General features: G+C 39.0%; 1 protein-coding gene across 2 annotated transcripts; it reads right to left on the reverse strand.

The window, feature by feature from the left end:
* Positions 1–2,327: 2,327 nt before the first annotated feature.
* On the reverse strand, positions 2,328–18,650 carry cog3 (component of oligomeric golgi complex 3). Of its 2 annotated transcripts, XM_080903548.1 has the most exons (23): positions 18,445–18,650; positions 18,055–18,201; positions 17,893–17,954; positions 15,897–16,062; positions 14,784–14,858; positions 14,371–14,463; positions 13,245–13,370; positions 13,063–13,143; positions 12,933–12,976; positions 12,685–12,811; positions 11,961–12,052; positions 11,549–11,688; positions 9,372–9,532; positions 7,383–7,491; positions 7,172–7,290; positions 6,969–7,058; positions 6,229–6,349; positions 5,841–5,929; positions 5,581–5,715; positions 5,066–5,141; positions 4,829–4,956; positions 4,246–4,344; positions 2,329–4,079 (listed from the first exon to the last, which is right to left on the reverse strand). In XM_080903548.1, the coding sequence occupies exons 1-23, from the start codon at positions 18,610–18,612 to the stop codon at positions 4,050–4,052; spliced, it is 2,478 nt and encodes an 825-aa protein (XP_080759674.1). In that variant the 5' UTR covers positions 18,613–18,650; the 3' UTR covers positions 2,329–4,049. The 2 variants fall into 2 exon arrangements, with proteins under 2 accessions (XP_080759675.1, XP_080759674.1); XM_080903549.1 differs by lacking the exon at positions 18,055–18,201 and having other exon boundaries at positions 2,328–4,079.
* Between the last annotated feature and the right edge of the window lie 792 nt (positions 18,651–19,442).

The following is a 19,442-nucleotide window of genomic DNA, read 5'->3' on the forward strand; positions in this document are numbered from 1 at the left end:
AAGCCTGTTCCCCCATTATTCAGTGATACATTAAGCAGATCTGGAGTTTACTCCAAGTTTTGAATTTGGATTTGGCAGCTTTCGATTGGAGCACTCTTATGTAAGCTACAATGCCAATAGCCTGTGATTCAGGTTCAGAAGTAAGCTATCAAGGCTGAATAAGTCAAATTTTAGTGCTTTTGCGGTGTGAGCATGTCCTCTCAGTCATTCTCTGTGACCCAACCATCCAAATTCACTAAAAGACATGAGGTATCCCAAGAAGTTCTGTTTGAGTCTGCTTTAACCAAACAATGATTGTTAGATTAGAATTAAATCACCTCCATTTGTTTATCTTTTGGAATAATTTGGATTTGTCTGCCTGGATAAATAAAATCTTAAATCAAGCACCATTTGAAATTACTCTTAAAAGACAAGAGCTCAAAAAACATCAATCCAGATTCGTGGCCTTTAAAATAAAAACATTTCCGCTTAGATTTTTACCAAAACGCTCTTCTCTGCCTCTCTAACAAACAAATGATAATAAAAATGAGTGAATGAATAAATAATGACTGCTTCTGTGAAGAAGGCAGCTTGTGAGATATCAGAGGATTTCCTGAAGCCTGCGGTAGTTATTGCTGAAGAAAATGTGGCTGATGGGGACCCAGCGGTGTAGATAGATCAAAGGTCAGTACTGCTAACAATTCTGGTGGCTTCCAACATTACATTTTTGTATTACCTTTCTATGCATGAGGTGATTACCTCGACACTGCAAAGGAAGCACACACAGGTCCAACTCCTCCAAGAACGCACATCAATATGAACCATTGCCAGAAGGTTGTGTTGTGACTTCCAGCGATCCCAAAACCATGGAGGAGATTCCACAAGACAGTTACTCTAGCTCCTTAACCCATCAGCAGTCTTTGGTGCAAGGAGGAACAAAGTGAGCACTGCCAGAGGCACAAAATGTCTCTGACCAAACAATGAGAAACAGACTTCATGAAGGTGGCCTGAGGGCCTGACCTCCTCTTGTGGCTCCTGTGCTCACTGCCCAGCACTGTGGAGCCCAATTAGCATTTCCTATAGAATACCAGAATTGGCAGGTTCACCACTGGCACCCTGTGCTATTCACAGATGAGAGCAGGTTCACCCTGAATATGTGACTGACGTGAAAGGCTCCAAGGAAGCCGTGGAGAACATTATGCTGTCTGTAATATCGATCAGCATGACCAGTGTGATGGCTGGAGGGATGCATAGACCTATAAAAATTCTCCATATGCTTAGAACCTGGTGCAGAAGGTCCTGGGTTTCTCCAAGTGCATAACAAAGCCCAGTCTTATGTGAAGACAGTATGGAGAAAGTTCCAGTTGGATAAAGGATTAGATACTGTTGACTGGCATCCATGCTTGCAAAATCTAAAGAACACAAAGCACCTCTGTGACATTATGTTTTACCATCCAGCAGCTGGAATGACTCTCCAGGAGCTCAGTGGTCCCCTGGTCCAGACCTGGGAGGAGATCCCCCAAGACACCATCTGTTTTCTCTTTAGGAGCACGTCCCGACGCTGTCAGGCATGCACACAATACACATACAATGAATGTGGGGCCATACAAACTACTGAGTTCCATTTTGTAACATGGAGTAGACTACTACATCGTTTTTTCACTTTGAATTTTTTGGGTGTGTTTGATTTCTGCTCTCTGTAGAAATCAAACACACCCATTTTCATTTTCATTCCCATCAGATGATGTGGCATCCTTTTGTTCCTAACACATTACCCAGTCAATATTGTTTTTTCTCCCCATTAAGATCTGATGTGTTTTCTGTGTGTTCCTTTAATTTTGTTCTTCTTTGATGAATAAATTTGGCTCATCAGGGGTTGCACCACTTACGAAACTTTTTAAAAAAAATTTTTAAATAGAAAATTCATGTGAGTCTTTAGTGTATATCTAATTGAAGATCAGAGATTCACCAAACAATCGCACATCCTTTTGATTACCAGCCTTAACTATATAAATACATATAAAATCAGCTATTCTGACAGCTGAATGGTCTTCTATGTGTGATCCTCTAAAGACAAAAATTAGCAGCTTCACACTGAAGCAACTTAGGACAGGTTACTGGTTACCAAGGAGATGGCTATAATTGGTTCTATAATATTTTTCCTATTTTTCTTCATAGTGGAAATGTAATTGGTATAAAATGAGCATTTTACTATATAATTAAATTCTGTTTTGTTCTCAGCATGTTTCTGTTGAAGAATTTCAAGTTTCACTGTTCAATTATTGACAAACTTGGCAGCAGAAGGAAATGACAAACGATCTGGAAGAGACAGTAAGACCCCTGAGGGGTTTATTGTTCAGCCGCTGCTTCTCTTTATAAGGGTAAATCTGACTTCATGTGGAGGCACGTACTGTAGTAACTCAAAACATTTTAAGGAAAACAAAACAAAAGCAAAACACCGGAGCTGTCTTGACAATAAGCATCATGTAGTGTTTCACAGTGACAGCACTTCTGCCCAACACAACTGCATTCAATCCAAAACACTGATAAAGTCAGTGTAAAGTTTGGACAAAACTGAAAGTAAGTTAGTGTGGCTTGTGTTATTATTATAGTTTTTTAGGAATTGCAGGAATACAAGATACGAAGAGCAAACCTAATTTTAGACCAAAGCATTGATTCTCCTTTCTACTGCCTTGCTGTCGCAGCTGAATCAAGGCAAAGGTCTAATGCTGCCAGAGCCTGACATGCTTCAGAGGTATCTGCAGCAGAAGAGTGCAGAGATCAATGTCCTGCTCCAGAACATCCAGTCCCTCATCACCTATCAAAAGCCTGTCAGTCCACAGAAGGTCAGCAAAGCTTCATCTCTCAGATGGAAAGACGGCAGCTGCCAGTGAAACAGCAACGGTCTGCCAAGAAGACCCCCTAAAGCCGATGATGTCCTTGAATGGCAGTTTCTCATTTGTTTGAAGTGACTAAAGCTGCAGTGTGCTCCGAATTTGAATTCAGTGACAAAGAGCTTTATAAAACGAGCCGAAGATCATCAACTTTTTTTTTTTTTTTTTTTTTTTTTTTTAAATCAGAATGTCCTTAAATATAATAACTGTACACATCATTTTACATCGGACAGAGCTACGCAAAAGTTACATGTATAATGTCCTGTTACTTTTGTTACCTTGCAGGAAACATACCCACAAGTCATGTGCAGGGCACAGCTCCCAACAGTCTATTATTGTGATAGAGTAGAAGTATATTTGTTTTAATAAACTTAGTTATAAAAGGAAAAAGTATAAAACATAACATTCCATTGTCTTTACACACTTGCAATAGAAATAAGAAAACAATTTGTAAGGAGGTGAAAAAACAGCTGCTTGGATTTTGCGTTGATTAGAGGGGAAAACTTTGTTGGATCTGAGACACACGTACTACAGGTCATCATATTTCTGTTAACTGTGTTACAAAGACTCTTACAGTTTAAAATAGATGAATAAAACATTTTGCAGCATTTTCTCTTACCCTTCCAAACCACTCAAGGGAGCTCTGAATGTGAGCCCCTTTTACTGGCTGTTAGCTACCTGCGCTGATGAGCGACTGCTTAGTGGCTCCATTCGTGCACCTGAAGCGCCGCTGCCTGCACCCCACCATCACAGAGTGTGCAAATTCAATTTGGTGTACAGAGAGATGCAACTGTAATCACAAATCCGCCCTTTTCAAAGTGGATTTGTTCTACAACAAAGCAACCTTAAAACCCCCAACACCACATTTAATTTTAGTCAAACAAAATGATCAACTCAGTAACCCACAGGATAATCTCCACTTCCCAGTTTGTGTGTAGACTTCACCCGAACCCCCTTCATACTTGTAGCTACTTGAGTTTCTATAGGAAATTCTTTGGCCCTGTGCTGATTTTTCTTTTTTTTGCTGTTGGTTCAGTTCTCCTGGTCCAGCATGCAGCTCAGGTGCAGTCATCTGGTCATCTCGCCCACTCAACCTCAAAGCTCCTGGTCATGGCCGGCGCTGGAGCAGCCCATCACTATCCAGAGGCAGTTAAATCAGAATCCTTACACCCCACATTACTTATTCACAGACAGCAGCAGGTTAATCTGAAAGAGAGCCGTGAAAAATGATGAGTGCTCACCGTGCCTTAGCTGATATACCTTATTTAATGTTTCTTCACTCAAGTTGCTTTCAGCAGTTTTGGATGCTGCAGCAGTGTTATTAAAACTAAGTCAGATGCCTTTAGGCAGTGCTAATCCCACAGTGCTGTACCTGCTCCATAGATGGACATGCAATGATTTGAAGGTCTTCTCCACTGTATTCCTCCTGAAGCAAAGCGTGCAGTCTTTGGAATACCTGCTGGATGTTATTCTGTGGAAAAAGCCATCCTATTACTGAGTGCTGGAAGGAAATTAAAACCGCATTTCCATCTGGCCTATGTCCCCTCGCTATCTTGTTTCCATGTCAACCGCTGAATTTTGTTTCTCTCTCATTCAGCCTCACCTGGCACCTTGACGAATAGTACACAGGCAGCACAAAGATTTCTCTATTAGAGTTCAATCTCACTAACAATTTACAGCTAAAGGCACAATCTAAAAGCCAAAATTTAAACAAGAGTCATTCCAAAAGTAGATTTCAAACGTGACCTTTTTCTATAGCTCTCGAAAAATGATACATGCAAATACAGTGTTATTTATATTATTAAAAACTGCTGATTGGACCTTGGGGAGCATAATATCCCTGCTTTGTAAAGACAGTCTTAAAGGATTCTTGGATTCCTCGAGCTTTAACAATGGCTTAAAAAGAAAGTGACTCATGTAGTAACATGCTATATCCTTGGTTTGCTGCCACCCACCCGGACAGGCTTGAAAAGGATGAACTCTGTGTCTCTATTGGCCAAGTACAAGGACATGCTCTGTAAAGTGCTTGGCAGCTTGCTCTTCATCACGCGGTAGGTAGCCATCACTATATCGTTGATCTTTGCTGAAAAGAGAGAAAGAAAAAAAACACTGACATGCCCTCTAGCATTTACTATACAGGTTTTGATGAATTACAGTACGATGCTTATGGCATTTCCTGAGACAAATCTTACCTGGCTGTGCCCAAGGTTGCTGAGACATACTGTACGTGGGACCACCTTGGATGGCCATAGTTTTAAGAGCTGCAACCTGAAAGCAGACGCAGCCAAGGTAAAACATGAAAATTTGAAAAGGCTTAAATTGTGTCATTTATGGTAAGAAAACAAGCACAAGAGGGTCTGCTGCCATTTAAACTAATTCAATCACAGCGGTATTTACATAAATAATAGCACAAAACAGAGTCTGGTAGGTAGAAAGAAGGCATAGGCAGTGTGTTACCTGGTAGAATTATTGCAGTTAAAGAACACAAAGCACAAGAACACATATATACACACGCTGAATTAGATTTTCTCGATGAAGAAAAAAAACCAAACTGTCATTTTATCTTCGCTTGTCAGTTAAGTACCGAGACCTTCAGTGATCACTGAATAAGCAAATAATGTTTGTAAAAGGTAAAAGCTGAAAAAAATGAAGGTCAGGATGAGCCTTTGCTGCCTGAGGCTAACTCTGCCTTCGCTCTAACAGTTACCTTGGTGAGAAACTCCTCAAGGTTCCCCACAAAGATCTGAGTCTGCTGCTGAATAAACTGCTCACAGCTGAACTTCAGGTGTCGGTCCACATCCTTCTTAGAGTCAATGTAGTGCTCCTTTATCTCTGGTGTTCCCTGGGGGCCACAGAGAAAAAGGCTTTAGGACTATCAAGTGGCATTTCCCTCAGGCAGGGTGCTATCAAAGTACATAAAGTGTATGGTATATTTAGTCAAAAAAGGTGAAGAAAAAAAAACACTACCTCCAACAGGAATTCAAGTATGGCGTTGTGACTGTTAAGTCGGAAGAATTTGGGAACAGCCTTAGGGTTCAGGATTTTGAAGGCAGCATCTTAACCAAAAAAAAAGAAGAAAAAACAGAAGAGACGCTAAATCTGTGCTGGTGCAGAATTAGATTGCCCTCTAGTGGCCACATGTAATACTTTACTGACTATGAGAAGGGTGATGGGGGAGCAAATCTGCCCTGTGTGCCACTGGTTAATGTACATTATAGTGTTGGATTACAATTTCCACATTAATTGTTGCCACCGGTGCATGTGATAGGCACAAGTTGCTTAATGAGCATGAAAATGTAATGAGTGGCTTTATGGAGCTGAACGTCAATGTTCCCTCCACCTTTAATTATCTTACCTCGCGTTTTTTTCAGGTCCAGTGAGATTTCCTTGATGGCAAAATCGGTGTGAAATGGGGCAATCTGTTCACGCATTATCAGCAGGTGCTTGATCAGGAAAAGTTGCCCATCTATTTGTGTCTACAGAACGTAAAAGGCACACGGTAAAATCCACACTGCAGGCAGCCAAGAACAAAAGGACATCTGATGACTATCCAAACTACAGAGAACATAAAAAGCATGGGCTCAGTGACGATAAGGGAATATGCCTAATTAATAACTGCTGATTAACCATAGCCAGAAAGAGACATATTACTGTGAGGGGGGGAAAAAGGCATCTGAAATCATTTATTGCTCAACTAGCAACTAAAACATTGGAAAAAGACATCAACAAGGGGTGGGAATGTGTCCTCTGAGACTGATGCTGCTGCTTTAATTTAAAGCGTTAGGTTGAAATGGGCCAGTTAGCACAGATATTGACAGCAAATTTGAAGGTGAGAGAAGCCCATAAATAAGGGATGGTCTGCTGAACACTCTGTGGAGCATAATAAAGTACCGATTAAAATAAACTTTAAATGACATCCCAGCTGCTTTAGTTCAGGATCTTGTAGCCTGAAGGAATTTTTCATTAGCGGGGACCACATCTTATTTACTACGTAAAAAGAAAGGCACTTTCCAGACTATTTTTTTTTTTTAAATAAAAATGCAATTTTAAAAGCTCAGAAGAAATACAAAGGCATACTCTACGCTGCATGCCAACCTTGTTTTTAAGGATGATATCAGAAGCTTTAAGCAGGGACTGGATGCAGGCAGATAAGGCTTCTTGAGATAAACCCTGGAAGACTGCTTTCTGGAAAAAGACCAAGAGTTGGAAATGCACGAATAAGAAATTTAAAAGCGTTAAAATAAACGCTGTACACGTTTCCATACAAAAAACAACAACTAATAACACAAAGAACTCACATCAATACATCTGTAGAGCTTGGACAGACAAACCAGTGTTCGTCTGACGGTAGGGTACCACATGCCATGCAGATCTGCAGGAGAGACGGATGTCTGGAGGCGAGATGCTTCTACTTTGCCTATATTCAAAAGAGGAGAAGCCATTGGGCAATAAATGACAGCAACACCAAACACTGTCAGGAAGCTAGTGTCACAATCTGGAAACACAGACCAGCGCTGCTGTTTCTTCTTCCACTAGAATCGTCAAGCTGTACATCAGAAAAAACGGACTCCTGTGACATCTGCTTCATCTGCTCTTCCTTCAAGCTCTGAGCAATTTTCTATTGAAGACAGGGAAAGTAAAACGCGAGAGTTGGTAGGCAGGAACATTTTAAGATTCTGGAAAGTCATGTTCTTCCACTTTTGCTTCAACGGGAGGCCCACGGGTTTCGAAAAGGCTAAATGAATATAAAATTTTACTTGCAAAACAAGTTTGTATACAAACAGGAAGTCAGATAAACATCTAAGAAATACTAAGAACATCAGGGTGCTCTGATGTTAATGGGGAAAAAAAGTGTAGGTGCAAAACATTTAAAAGTCATTAAATAAAAGTTAGGACTCAAAGGCATATCTAACGGCATTTGAGTATTCACAAGACCAAAGAAATTCCACAGTAATAAATTTGCATAATTCAGCTTAAAACATTCAAACTTATTATGAAGCTGCAGACAGAAAGCGTTAGATGTCTCTTCTACAGAAGAAATCTATGGGTCTTTGAAAGTTTAACATAAAATAAAACTTAAAAAGTCAAAGAAGCGAGACAAAAAGACTCATAAATATCAGAGGAAATATCAGAGAATGTGTGAGTTTGAGAAAGTGTATGTATGCAAGACATTAGAAGATTTTAAGACATTAGTAACAATTCAAAGGCATATTTAACAACACGTTCAGACATTCATGAAACTTAAGTTTTCTAAGGCTTAAATTCACACTTAAAATATATTTTCATGGACCTGCAGACAGTGCTAATGGTGCGTATGAAAAAACACTTACGTGGGAGCTTGTGATCACCACTTTTCCTTTCTACTGACATATAATTTAAACTAGTGTATCAACAATAAAAAAAGAAATGAATAAAATACATACACAGTATATGAAAATACTATTTTTGCAGCACTAATTACATCGAGGTTGCATAGCAGCTAACTGCATAGAAGCTGAAAGTATTACAGCAGTATTTATTTATTTAAAAAAAGCATATGTAGAGGGACAAGTATATACTATGACACCACAGCACATAACAGAATTTATAAGTTAGAATGACAGTTCTGGTTCTTTGAAAGGACGTTGTATGAGGAACTCATTCACAGCGTATTCCCTACAAAAAAAAGGAAGCAAAAGCACTTTACTGCTGTGAAAGACATCAGCAGCAAAATGTGCTTCAGCCAGCTAACCCAAAAATTGTATCAGTTAAAGTGCATGCCGTATTCAGGAATACTTTCACCTCTACACCTCTTTTTGTTAGACAGGCCTTTCCAATCAGCAGCTAAAACAGCTGCCTCAGCTGTGATGTTTTAAAGGGTAACTCCTATGTTCTGCAAGGTGAAATGACTGTTTCTGACTGGTGGTTTTGAGGAGGGCACAGATGGTTAATGACTAATAATGACTTCAGTTCCACCAAAACCTTTTTAAAAATAGACCTTTAATGGAAAATTAAGTGGCAAAAATATCATAAATTATAGGGAGAGATACATTTAGCTTTATGCCAAAGGTTAGCACTGTGTTTAAAAAAAAAAGTCCCCACTCAGCAAGATGTTACCCAGACATCAAAGCACCAACTAGGTGAGCTCCAGAAGATTTAGACAAAGTTATACAAACACAAAGGAACCAATTTAACCTCAAGTTATTGTTATTTCTCAAGTATCTTTACTCTTAAGACAAAAAAAGTATAAAGTCCCAAACCAACAACAGTATATAACATGTTTGGTCACTACAAAAGTAATAAGACATGTCAAAAGTCTTATTTACTCCTACTCGTAATATTTTGAGCAATTGCATCTTTTAACACTCAATCACATACTAGGTGAACTGTTTAGGTCTTAGGGCACATATTTGGATTGGACCACTGCCTTTGAATAAGAACCAAACCAAATTATCCCTTAAAGCTTGCCTGCAAAACTACATAACAGAGATCTTAAAAAGGAACATATAAAAACCTTACCTCCATCATCTCCAGTTTTTCAGGGTAAGCCAGATCCCCTGGAGCTGGTTTGTAGCCTATGATATCGGTCTGGATATAAATGTGAGTCCTATAGACCAGCCTCTCCTGAACGTCCTCCAGCATCTGCTTCACAACGGCATCAAAGGCCCCCAGCTGAGCAGCTGCATGAAAGCACGCAGGTCAGTTTACAGTTCAACCACTACTTTGCTGTGAAAAGATTCAACAAATACAAGTCCCTTTAGGGTCTGAACTATAACCTGAATATTATGTAAAAAGATTTAAAATGTGTTGGTCTCGCACAAAGGGAAAATCAGTTGTTCTTTGCCCCATAAGCTTCAAATAAATCCTATCTTCTCTTGCAGCTCCTCCATGGGATGATAAACTTATTGGAGCGATAGCTGATTATTGCTCTGAAATGTATTTGCTATGATTCATTAATCCATTCGAGAAAGTGTGCTGTGCCTCCGTTTGCCTACACATCCATGTGCAGTGCCTCGATAGCGCAACAAATACAATCGAGCTCTGTGAGGAACAATACATCTCATTTAATAAATGCACCTAATTTGTAATTTTAAAATAATTTACCGTTTTTAACAATGTGGATTTTCATTAAAGGGGATCTTTAATACTTTTAATTATTGTCTGTAAGATAGATACACAGTATGCAGCTGGAATGATGCAGGCGCTCATATTAAAACGTCAAATAGTTTTTAATATTTCAAATATTAAAAAGTTTAAAATACTAATATAGTAAGTTCAGGATGTAGAGTTGTGGTCAGATGTTTCCATACTCTCACCATGGGCATTACTCTCATGGTAATTTATTTGGGGCTTTTATTGATTTCTTTGAAGTGTGGTGGAGGTGGGGTGGAGTGATTTTACAGCAAACACCTTTATTTGGATTTTCTGTCATTCACACAGGTTCAAAACTAAACATAAGTGTCTTTTAATAGGTAGTACTGAAGGTTCTACAATGTCTTTTAACTTATCAAGGCCAAGTGATATTAATTTCTTATTTGGGATCATGACTGACTACAACTGTCAGTTTCTTTTTAACACTATAAAAAGAATTTGACACTTCTCACTGGGCTGACAGATATAACAAAAAACCCCCGAAACAAAATGGAAAGGTCCAGTGAAACCCAGTGACGATCTAAGAAAGTGAATTATAGATTTATACAAGTTGGAAAGTTTCAAACTTCAACTTCACACCTCAAATCAAAAGCTAGATGACTGAAGCTTGGACAAAGTTGGGTGTTCCAACAGGACAATGATCCCAAACACACATCAAAACTGGGATCAGAATGGATAGAGCAGCCTAGACTTGAGCTTCTGGATTGGCCTTCCAAAAGCCCTGAATTCAACCCTATTGAAAACTTGCTGACTATGTTTAAAAGCTGGGTCGGTGTCAGGAAACTAAACAATATCAATCAACTCTACAAATCCAGCCAGAATTATCCCAGAATTTTGCAGACCTGGGAGTTTATCAAACTCACCACAAAATGAAGAAAATCAGGTCTGTTGCTACTCTACCTAGGAGTGGGTGTCTGGCAAAAATCAAGCCAAAAGCACAATGTGAAAAAGGACCCAAGGACCCTCACTCACAGCTCGCTTTGTCTCTGATCACATGTCCATAAGAAGAAAAGCAGTAAATGAAAATGACGGTAATGAAAGAACACTACAAAAAAAATACCACTGCTCTCAAGAGTTTTTAAAAAAAGAAACATGTCTCAAGTTTGCCTCGGTGCTGCACAACATTTCTGCTGTGTTAGGACAGAAAAAAGGCACTCCACACCAATATCAAAACCTCATCCCAACTGTGGAGTGTGATTGAGCAGGAGCCAAGAGGCTTTGCAATTATTTGAAAGAAATTTTAAATTTTATGGGAGAATTTCAGCCAAGCAATACAAGAACTCTAGCTTAAGAAAGATTGGGTGATGCAACAAAAACATCGATCCACAAGATACAAGTCTATCAATCAACAACACAGAACAGTGGCTGAAAAAGAGTCCTGACAATAACTCAGCTGACATGTTGTGATATGAGATGTGGCACTGAAGAAGACTGTCAGAAATATTGATGAGCTGGCAGAATTTATTTTTTAACTTCTCTTCATGACTGTGCAAGTCAAATAATCGCCTACAGAAAGAAGAAAAAGGAACCAAGTTCCAACATACCATTATTTTGAACATGATCTTCCAACATCTCATTCTTGAGGATGCTACAGAGCTCAGACAGGGTTTCCAGGTGGATGATGTGAATTATCAGAGGCCGGAGGACATCATACAGGGACAAACACAGCTTCTCCAGCAGCTCACTGTCAGATATTAAAAACTGTTTCAATGCATTGTAAGAAACATATGCGATACTTTCTGTCTAAGCTTCCATTGGCAGAATCAAAGACTTAAGTAATGGCATTTCGATATTTAAATATGCAAAAAAAGCCCTTAAACTACAATACAAACTGTCATAACACTGCACATAATAAGCAAAACTGGAAATGCCTATTGTTCTGTTTAAAATGCCACACCTTAAACAAACACACATTTCCTGCATGAGCTACTAAACACTAATGTGAATACCGCTCACTCTAGTTTAGGTGTAGGTTTGGAGAAGAACTCATTGTACAGCTGGTGTTCATCCTGACACACGTGAACCATAAAGGCACAGCCACTGCGAACCTGTACAAATACACATAATGATCACATGCTGTATTGCCTGCAAATACTTTGGCTTCACCTCAAACAAGCAAACACACATAAATGATACAGCCACCTATTACAGCAGTCATTAACAAGATGCATAACCTGAGCAGATGGTGCGGCTGTTATGACGTTCTGTTGCATGAAATGCTTTAATTATAGCATCCCCATCAAGCCAATTAGAGAAGTGCTTCAAATGCCATGATAGTGTCAAAATACTGAACCTTTGCAGGCTTTAAAACTGGATCGGGTTTGTCGGAAGTATGAAATTGGAGATGACTAAAAGAAAAAAGTTTTACTTTTATTGTGCCAATTTTTGGGTCTATTAAAATTTCAGACACAAAGCGTAATAATCAGCACTGTTATGGATGACTAGGGATACACTGACAACACCTAGTCTCCAAAGCAATCCACTTCTGAATAAAACAGGAGAAATCTCTGGACCCCTGCTGTTCACAACTTCAAGTTAAGGTCATTTATAATGTGCACAGCTTTGTGCTTCAACACAGTGCAGAAAATATCCCAGAGGGCCCCAAGCTGTCCATTCTTAGCAAACTCAAATGTCACCTTACTATATCTAAAGAGCCATTCCAGCCTTTAAGTAGACTTACCAAAGCACAGTGGTCTTTGCTGTTCTGGCTGGTCAAGTCAGTAATGGTGGATGTAATGCAGGGACTTAAGAGCTGCTCTCTTTGATCAAGATAACACTGATGAACTTCATCAAGAAGCTGATGGTATCTGTTTGCATAAATATAAATATAGAAGACTTCATTTAGCACATTAACTATAACAAAATATACATTTATAAAAGGTTAATGCTACCGCTGCCACTACTGCCTTTTTCTAAAGAAATACTCACTCTGGAATCTTCTCTGCTCGCTGCTCTATCTGTTCAATCAATGACTGAAGAGGGGAAAAAAGAAATTTTGATTTTTACTGTAGAAAATTATGATCTGCATAAATAGCAGGCAACAGAACGTTAAACTCACCCGAACTTTTGGTGAAGCTGCTCTGAACTTTACATAGTAAAGGGTAAAGGCGTTGTCTGCATTAGTTAAACCCATTGGATCCTGTGGGAGTCAAAAAGAAATCAAAATTAAACTCCACTAAACGCATACAGTGTGTGTACCAGTGGTCAATAGCACTAAAGAAAAACAGAATGCTTACTTACCCTTTTTGTTAACTGGCTTGTGAGGTTTTGCATAGTGTTTACAATGTGAATCTTCATGAAATGCATAGCTTTAGAGAGACATTGTTTAAATTTGGCCAAATAAACAGGATAGTCCTTGAAACTTGGCTGGAATGAAAAGAGATAAGCAAGTGTTAAACATCATTCATTCTGGAGTTATCACAGGTTATCATTTTGGTCTGCGTTTCCCTGATCCCCACCCCCTTGTCTACATCCCTGATTACTCACCGGTGCCCGATTACTCACTGTAAATGTACACTGAGCATATGAGGTGTGATTAAAGTGTTCTGAGAGCACCTCCATGATAATCAAAAGATTTGACGCGCTCAAGGTCACCTTGCTGGTCGTGTCCATGGTGCTATTTCTAGACTGTAAATCCTGTTCTGACCACATGCACTGTGCACTCTGCAATTTCACTTTGGACCTCAAACTCACACAGAGAGGAAGCACAAATTCCTGTTTCAACATGATTTCATCTGGAGGCTCATCAAGACATCTGGATCTCTGGGTATGAGCAAGCATTTTTTTAAGTTGATGACTCCTGAGTGTCCAAGCCTGAAGGCAGCTTATTGCTCAACATAAATTTTATCAATGCCGAGTTCTACTGTAACATCCTGAGGTGTCTGACGGAGAACATTTTGAGGAAACAATCTAAAGTATTGTGCACGGCGGGATGGCTCACAGTGCACTTTTTTGGAGGTATACCAAAACAATTTTCCCTCACCATCAGAACCACTCATGAGATTTGTCTCCCAGCAACAATGTCTGCAGTTTTGACACGCTGGTAGAGGTCCAGATCACAAGTGCAAGGGACAATAACAAGACTTCCACTAAAAGTTGTAAAAAATACCATCTGCACTAAAAATGCTTTAGAGGTGTAAAAGAATATGACCTTTAACACAATATAGGGCATGTTTTTGATTTTAATGGATCTTTTTACAGAACTTTTCCATCACACGCTGTAAATGTGCATTCACTACATAAAAGGAAATTCGCTTCCAACAAAAATGTCACATCCTTCTGATTACTGATTACTCTATCCCTGATATTCCTACAAAAAGGTAAAACGAGATCTTCAAAGGCAAAACTGACAGCACAATGTACTTACATGTGATGAAACATATTCAATGCAGTCATCCAACTTAGACAGCATTGGTATAAAACCTTCACTATTTACAGACAAGGTTGGCGAGTTCAGTTTCTGCAAAGGCAAAGACATTCGATTTTAATTAATTAATACTTTTTTATAATTTAAAAAAAATGTTTTTGGTAAACACTGCTATGTGTGTTATTCATAATTTCAGATCAGTAAAAATTAAATCTATATCTAGAAAAAAAACAAGAAACTACAGATTTTACTTCGTCTTATTTTTCAAGATGTAAAAATTGAGAATAATTTCTTATTTAAAATTACAGCAACTGAGTGCGAAAATAAAATCTATATCTAATAACCAGTTAAACATATTTCAGTGCATAGTTTTAGTCATTTAACAAACGAACAAACAAACAGACACAGCCTACCGTGTTTATGTTTTCTAACTCATTAAAATATGACAGTTTCTGCTGTATGCTTTCTGCCAGGTCAACAAGTTCTGCCTGCAAACAGAGAGAAAACAAAACACCATTGTTAAAACAAGCAAAAATAGATAATAAAAATCATGCTATAAGAAGCTTAATAATTTCAGTTCAGCTTCTAACAACAGTCCAGTCTCTACGAGCCTGAGCACAAATCTCCAACACTTGTGGGGGGAAAAAAAAAGAACAAAAAGCAAAAAGCTCGAGTTTATAACACATTTATAAGACATTTAACAGCAGACTCAACAATGTACTAATTTATTCCTCAGAGAACGGCGAAACAATTATTACCATCCCTGGTTTGGTATAGTCCATAATTTCATTTTCTTCTTTGTAGACCTTGACAATGATACATCCACCACCTTAAGAGTGTTGTTGACTTGGTTAGATATTTTGAAGTAGTTTTTCTTAATCATGGAAATAATTCTGTCATCACGCACTTAGTTCTCTGTGGTCTTTCAGGCTCTTTGGCATAGCTGAGCTGGCCAGTGCATTCATTATCTTTAAGAATGCACCAGTTTGCTGATTTGACCACTTCCAAAGATGATGTTATTTTTCTGGAAGGTTCATTTGTTTTGTTTTTTATCCTAACGATGATCTCCCTCCCTTGAATCATCATCATCTCTCTGACATCCTCATATTCCTTTGAAAAGCTTTTAATTACAAATTTAAAACAGCTTTTTTTATCTTCTTCATTTGTCATGAAATAACGAGGGAACAGGCTTCATCTTTCCATGAAATTACTTCTCAGGCAGTTGTGAGTGATCAATTAATGTTGAAAACTGGGGACTTCATATAAATTTGACTTGAATTCATAAACAGTTAATACAATTTTATTGTAAAACAACTTGAATTAAAGCAGGAAATCAGTATTTCAAGCACATATTGATTAACTTAAAATAAGAATAATCTTTACAAAATGACACCAAAAATGGCTTTATTTAATAATTATATATGCTTTACATTGCATCAAAGTACATACAATTTCTGATTACCAGGGATCTTCTGATTTTAATAAAGGAAAGTGCTTACAGTCTGATGTGCCCGTGCGCATCTCACCTGTTCTTTAAGAAGCTGTTCACAGGCCTCATGTAGGGCGCCAGTCTTATTGGACACAAACAGGTACTGTTTCTGAAGGGAATCCAAGTGCTCAAGAGCTGTGTTGACATCTTTTAGTATAACATCACAGTGTTCCTGGTAGCAGTTTAGATCATCTCTGGTTTTCCTAAGTGGAAAGCAGACATTATCTTTTGCTTCCTTTCATTCAACTTTGACAGCATAGTGCACTGAAGCTAAATATTGGCTTCATGCTTTAGAAGATTTGACAACAGCAACAGTAAGGTGACACTTGATGGTTGCACTTTTTTGGCTGAGTGAAACTAACACAGCGGCGCATGCCTGATGATATGTGAAAGCAGCGCACACTGTGAGCTGTCATTTCTTACTTCATTCATTTTACTCTTGAAACAACTTTGCTGCAATTAAGAGATCTGAAAACTGAGTGAGTAGTGTATGATGGTGCATTTTATAAAGCACAGAGGTGGGAGAGAATGGTGATGCAGTGTTTAGCACCGTCACACATCTGTCTGCGTGGGTTCTCTCTGGATATTCCAGCTTCCTCCCGCATGGCGTTAGGCCAGTGATTCTAAACTGACAGTAGATGTGAATGTGAGCTTAAATGGCTATCTGTCTCTGTGTGTTACACCTGATTAATGACCTATCCACGGTGTACCCTGCCTCTAACAGTAGGATGGATCGACTCCAGCCCCCCACGACCCTCAACTGGATAAGCAGACGAAGGATGGATGCATCACAGAGCATCATGTTTGATTCTGATTTATTCTTTCAAAAACATGTAATTTGACCTTGTCCTCCTCTAAACAAACACCCAGTCAACGCACACACAATCTGGAAAACCTCTGGCTATTGTCTGCTGGCCTTCGCAGAGTTAGTGGATATCCGGGTCAAACCTTCCTGTTCAGTCTGCCAGTCATTGTTTAAAAATGCCAATGAGTTCTTTTATAAAAAGTGATTTTAAAAAACAAAACTGTTGGAGTATCTCCGATGGTTAGAAATCTCATTTCAATCGTTTCTTCTTTTGCTGCCCTCACCAACTATTAAGCTGCATGCAAATGTCTTCTCAAACATGACTGGTGAACATAAATCTGACTGTCTGACCGAACAGAAAGCTTGAACCTTGCAAATAGAATTATGCATGTTTAATAATGCCTTTAAATCAAAGCTGATGTGTTTCTCTGATTCAGAATGCAAACATCTGATACACTGTTCAACAAGCACTTTCGCCAACACCTTTACAAATTTCACTTGCTGGTTCATGTATATGTTCTTTTTTTTAAGTTATTATTTTCCAAGTAGTCAACAACGAGAATAACTGGATAGAAAACTGAATGGATACTCGGTGACAAGTTCAAAAAGAAAAATGACACCAAATGAATCTGCAGCTTTGGAAGCACTGGTGCACATTGTCCAGAATTTTTGCAGAGCAGAGAATAACGCTGAGCTTATGGCCAACATGCTGGGTAGGGGGCCAGAATTTCACTGAAGATGCACGTTTTACATTTTCATCTCTAATTTTTTCCACCAAATTTAGGTTATGTCAGCGATGAGCAAGCAAAAAGATTTCATCTTGATATAAAAGTGATGGAAAACCGATATTAGGGAAAATTCAATCCAAGCATGATGGGTGACTAAAATTGTGATTTTAGACATGCAATGATGATTATTTAGATGAAGAGCTGGTTTGAAAACAAAAAAATGCCTGGTGTTCTGGAGCAGAGCAATACCAAATATTAAAATTTATGAAAAACACATGGCAGTGAAGCATATGCGAACCTCAGTGAGGTTATTTGTACTGTACACTTGAGACTAATACATAACTTGATTCATGACCTATTAAGGCCTATCTTTTTGGAAAGCTGATCAGGAATAAATTAGACAACTGGTAAAGGATCCAGCCTATAACTTGTATATAATCTTATCAATATCCAGCCCTACACACAGCATGACACTACAGAGGAGTATAAGATTTACATACCTGTATTTTGCATTCTCGTCCTGGCCCATGTTTGCCTGCAGCCTGGCAAACCAGGCAAAAAACTACAAAAAAAAAAGGAATTATATTACACCCATGCATCTTATTAAGGTATGGTAAATCTGACTGGGTGCATAACTGCTTAAAGCTGACTGGGTCAGACACCTGTTGTGCAGTTTCTATTCTATTGTTTTCCATGTTGAGCATCTGAAATCCTTTGAGCAGGATGTTTTCTGTTGAATCGGGAACAGTCGCAGTGAAAGGGGACTGCAAGGATCTAGATGACAAGCTACACAAGTCTTCAATGGGTAGCTGCAAAACAAAACAAGGCTCCTTATTTCTAAGCTCCTTGATTTCAAGCTAACTACCTGGACATGTTGACGAGGTGGTGAAGCACAAATACATACATGCCAGATAAATTAACTTGTAACGTAATGAAAGGGGGAATTAAGGTCATACAGTGGCAGCCTCGACTTTTATTTGACATCACTTGCGTTTAGAAAGTAAGTTAGCAGCACTGCTAGCTAGCTAGCAGAGTCCAGAGCTCCAGCTCACCTCAGAGGGCACAGAGAGCTTTTCGGCCGCGGCTCGGATCTCCAGGACGGAGTCCATCTGTTTCTCCGTGAGGGGAGCCGTGGCATCGGCACGGCGGTCCCATAGCGACAGTTTCTCCCGGGTTTCCTTATCTGTTAAGTCCAAGAGGGACTGATCTGTGGACGCCATCGTTAGATTAGACAGCACCAACGTCAGCAGCAACGCGCTGGTACTTCCTGTTCCGGGAGTGTGGGCGGGGCTTGATAAAGAGGTCGGTGATCCCACTGCGATGGTGAGTTTCGCTCCGTGTCTTAAAACACTTTTGCAAATATATTTTAAAAGCATGAAAAGGATAATATACAGAACTTCTCTGTCTTCATTTTTTTAAATTACAAAATGACATTTTTTCAGTATTAAAAAAACGAGTTATTAAGCAAAATGGTACAATGGAAGATATTATCATATGAGTTTCCGCCCACAGTCCAAAGACATTCTCCTGAACTGGTTTAGATGTGGATTTGACAGTGAATTTGAGGTTTTCTGTCCGTAATGGATTCTGATAACCTACCCAGCCAGGATGCACCCCTGCTGCCAGGTGGGGATTAGCTGCTCCAGACATCCAGCTCCACATCCTTGAATTGTATAAGGGAAAGTAAATGGATGGATGGATGGAGGGATGGATGGAGGGAGGGATAGAAGTTATAACTACTCATGTTCAAGGACGTGGCTACAGTTTTGGGCCTCCTGTGTCACCTCTCCAAAGCTGTGTTGTCATAACATTGCAACACCATCATCTGTTTTTGAGGAAAAACAGTATTGTGCTCCTCAGTGAGTTATCGTAATACAGCTATATAACGATATGCAACTGAATAATAAGGGTGTGCTAATAAAAAACTGACTCATATATGTACTTCACAGTGACTTGGTCCACTGCCTAACATTACTTTTTTACCTTGCACAGGTTAACATAAAACAAAGGAATAATGGGAGATCTGTCTTTAATTCTACCACTCAGCAGA

The sequence above is a fragment of the Rhamphochromis sp. 'chilingali' genome (assembly GCF_963969265.1).
Source record: "Rhamphochromis sp. 'chilingali' genome assembly, chromosome: 14".
Lineage (NCBI taxonomy): Eukaryota > Metazoa > Chordata > Actinopteri > Cichliformes > Cichlidae > Rhamphochromis > Rhamphochromis sp. 'chilingali'.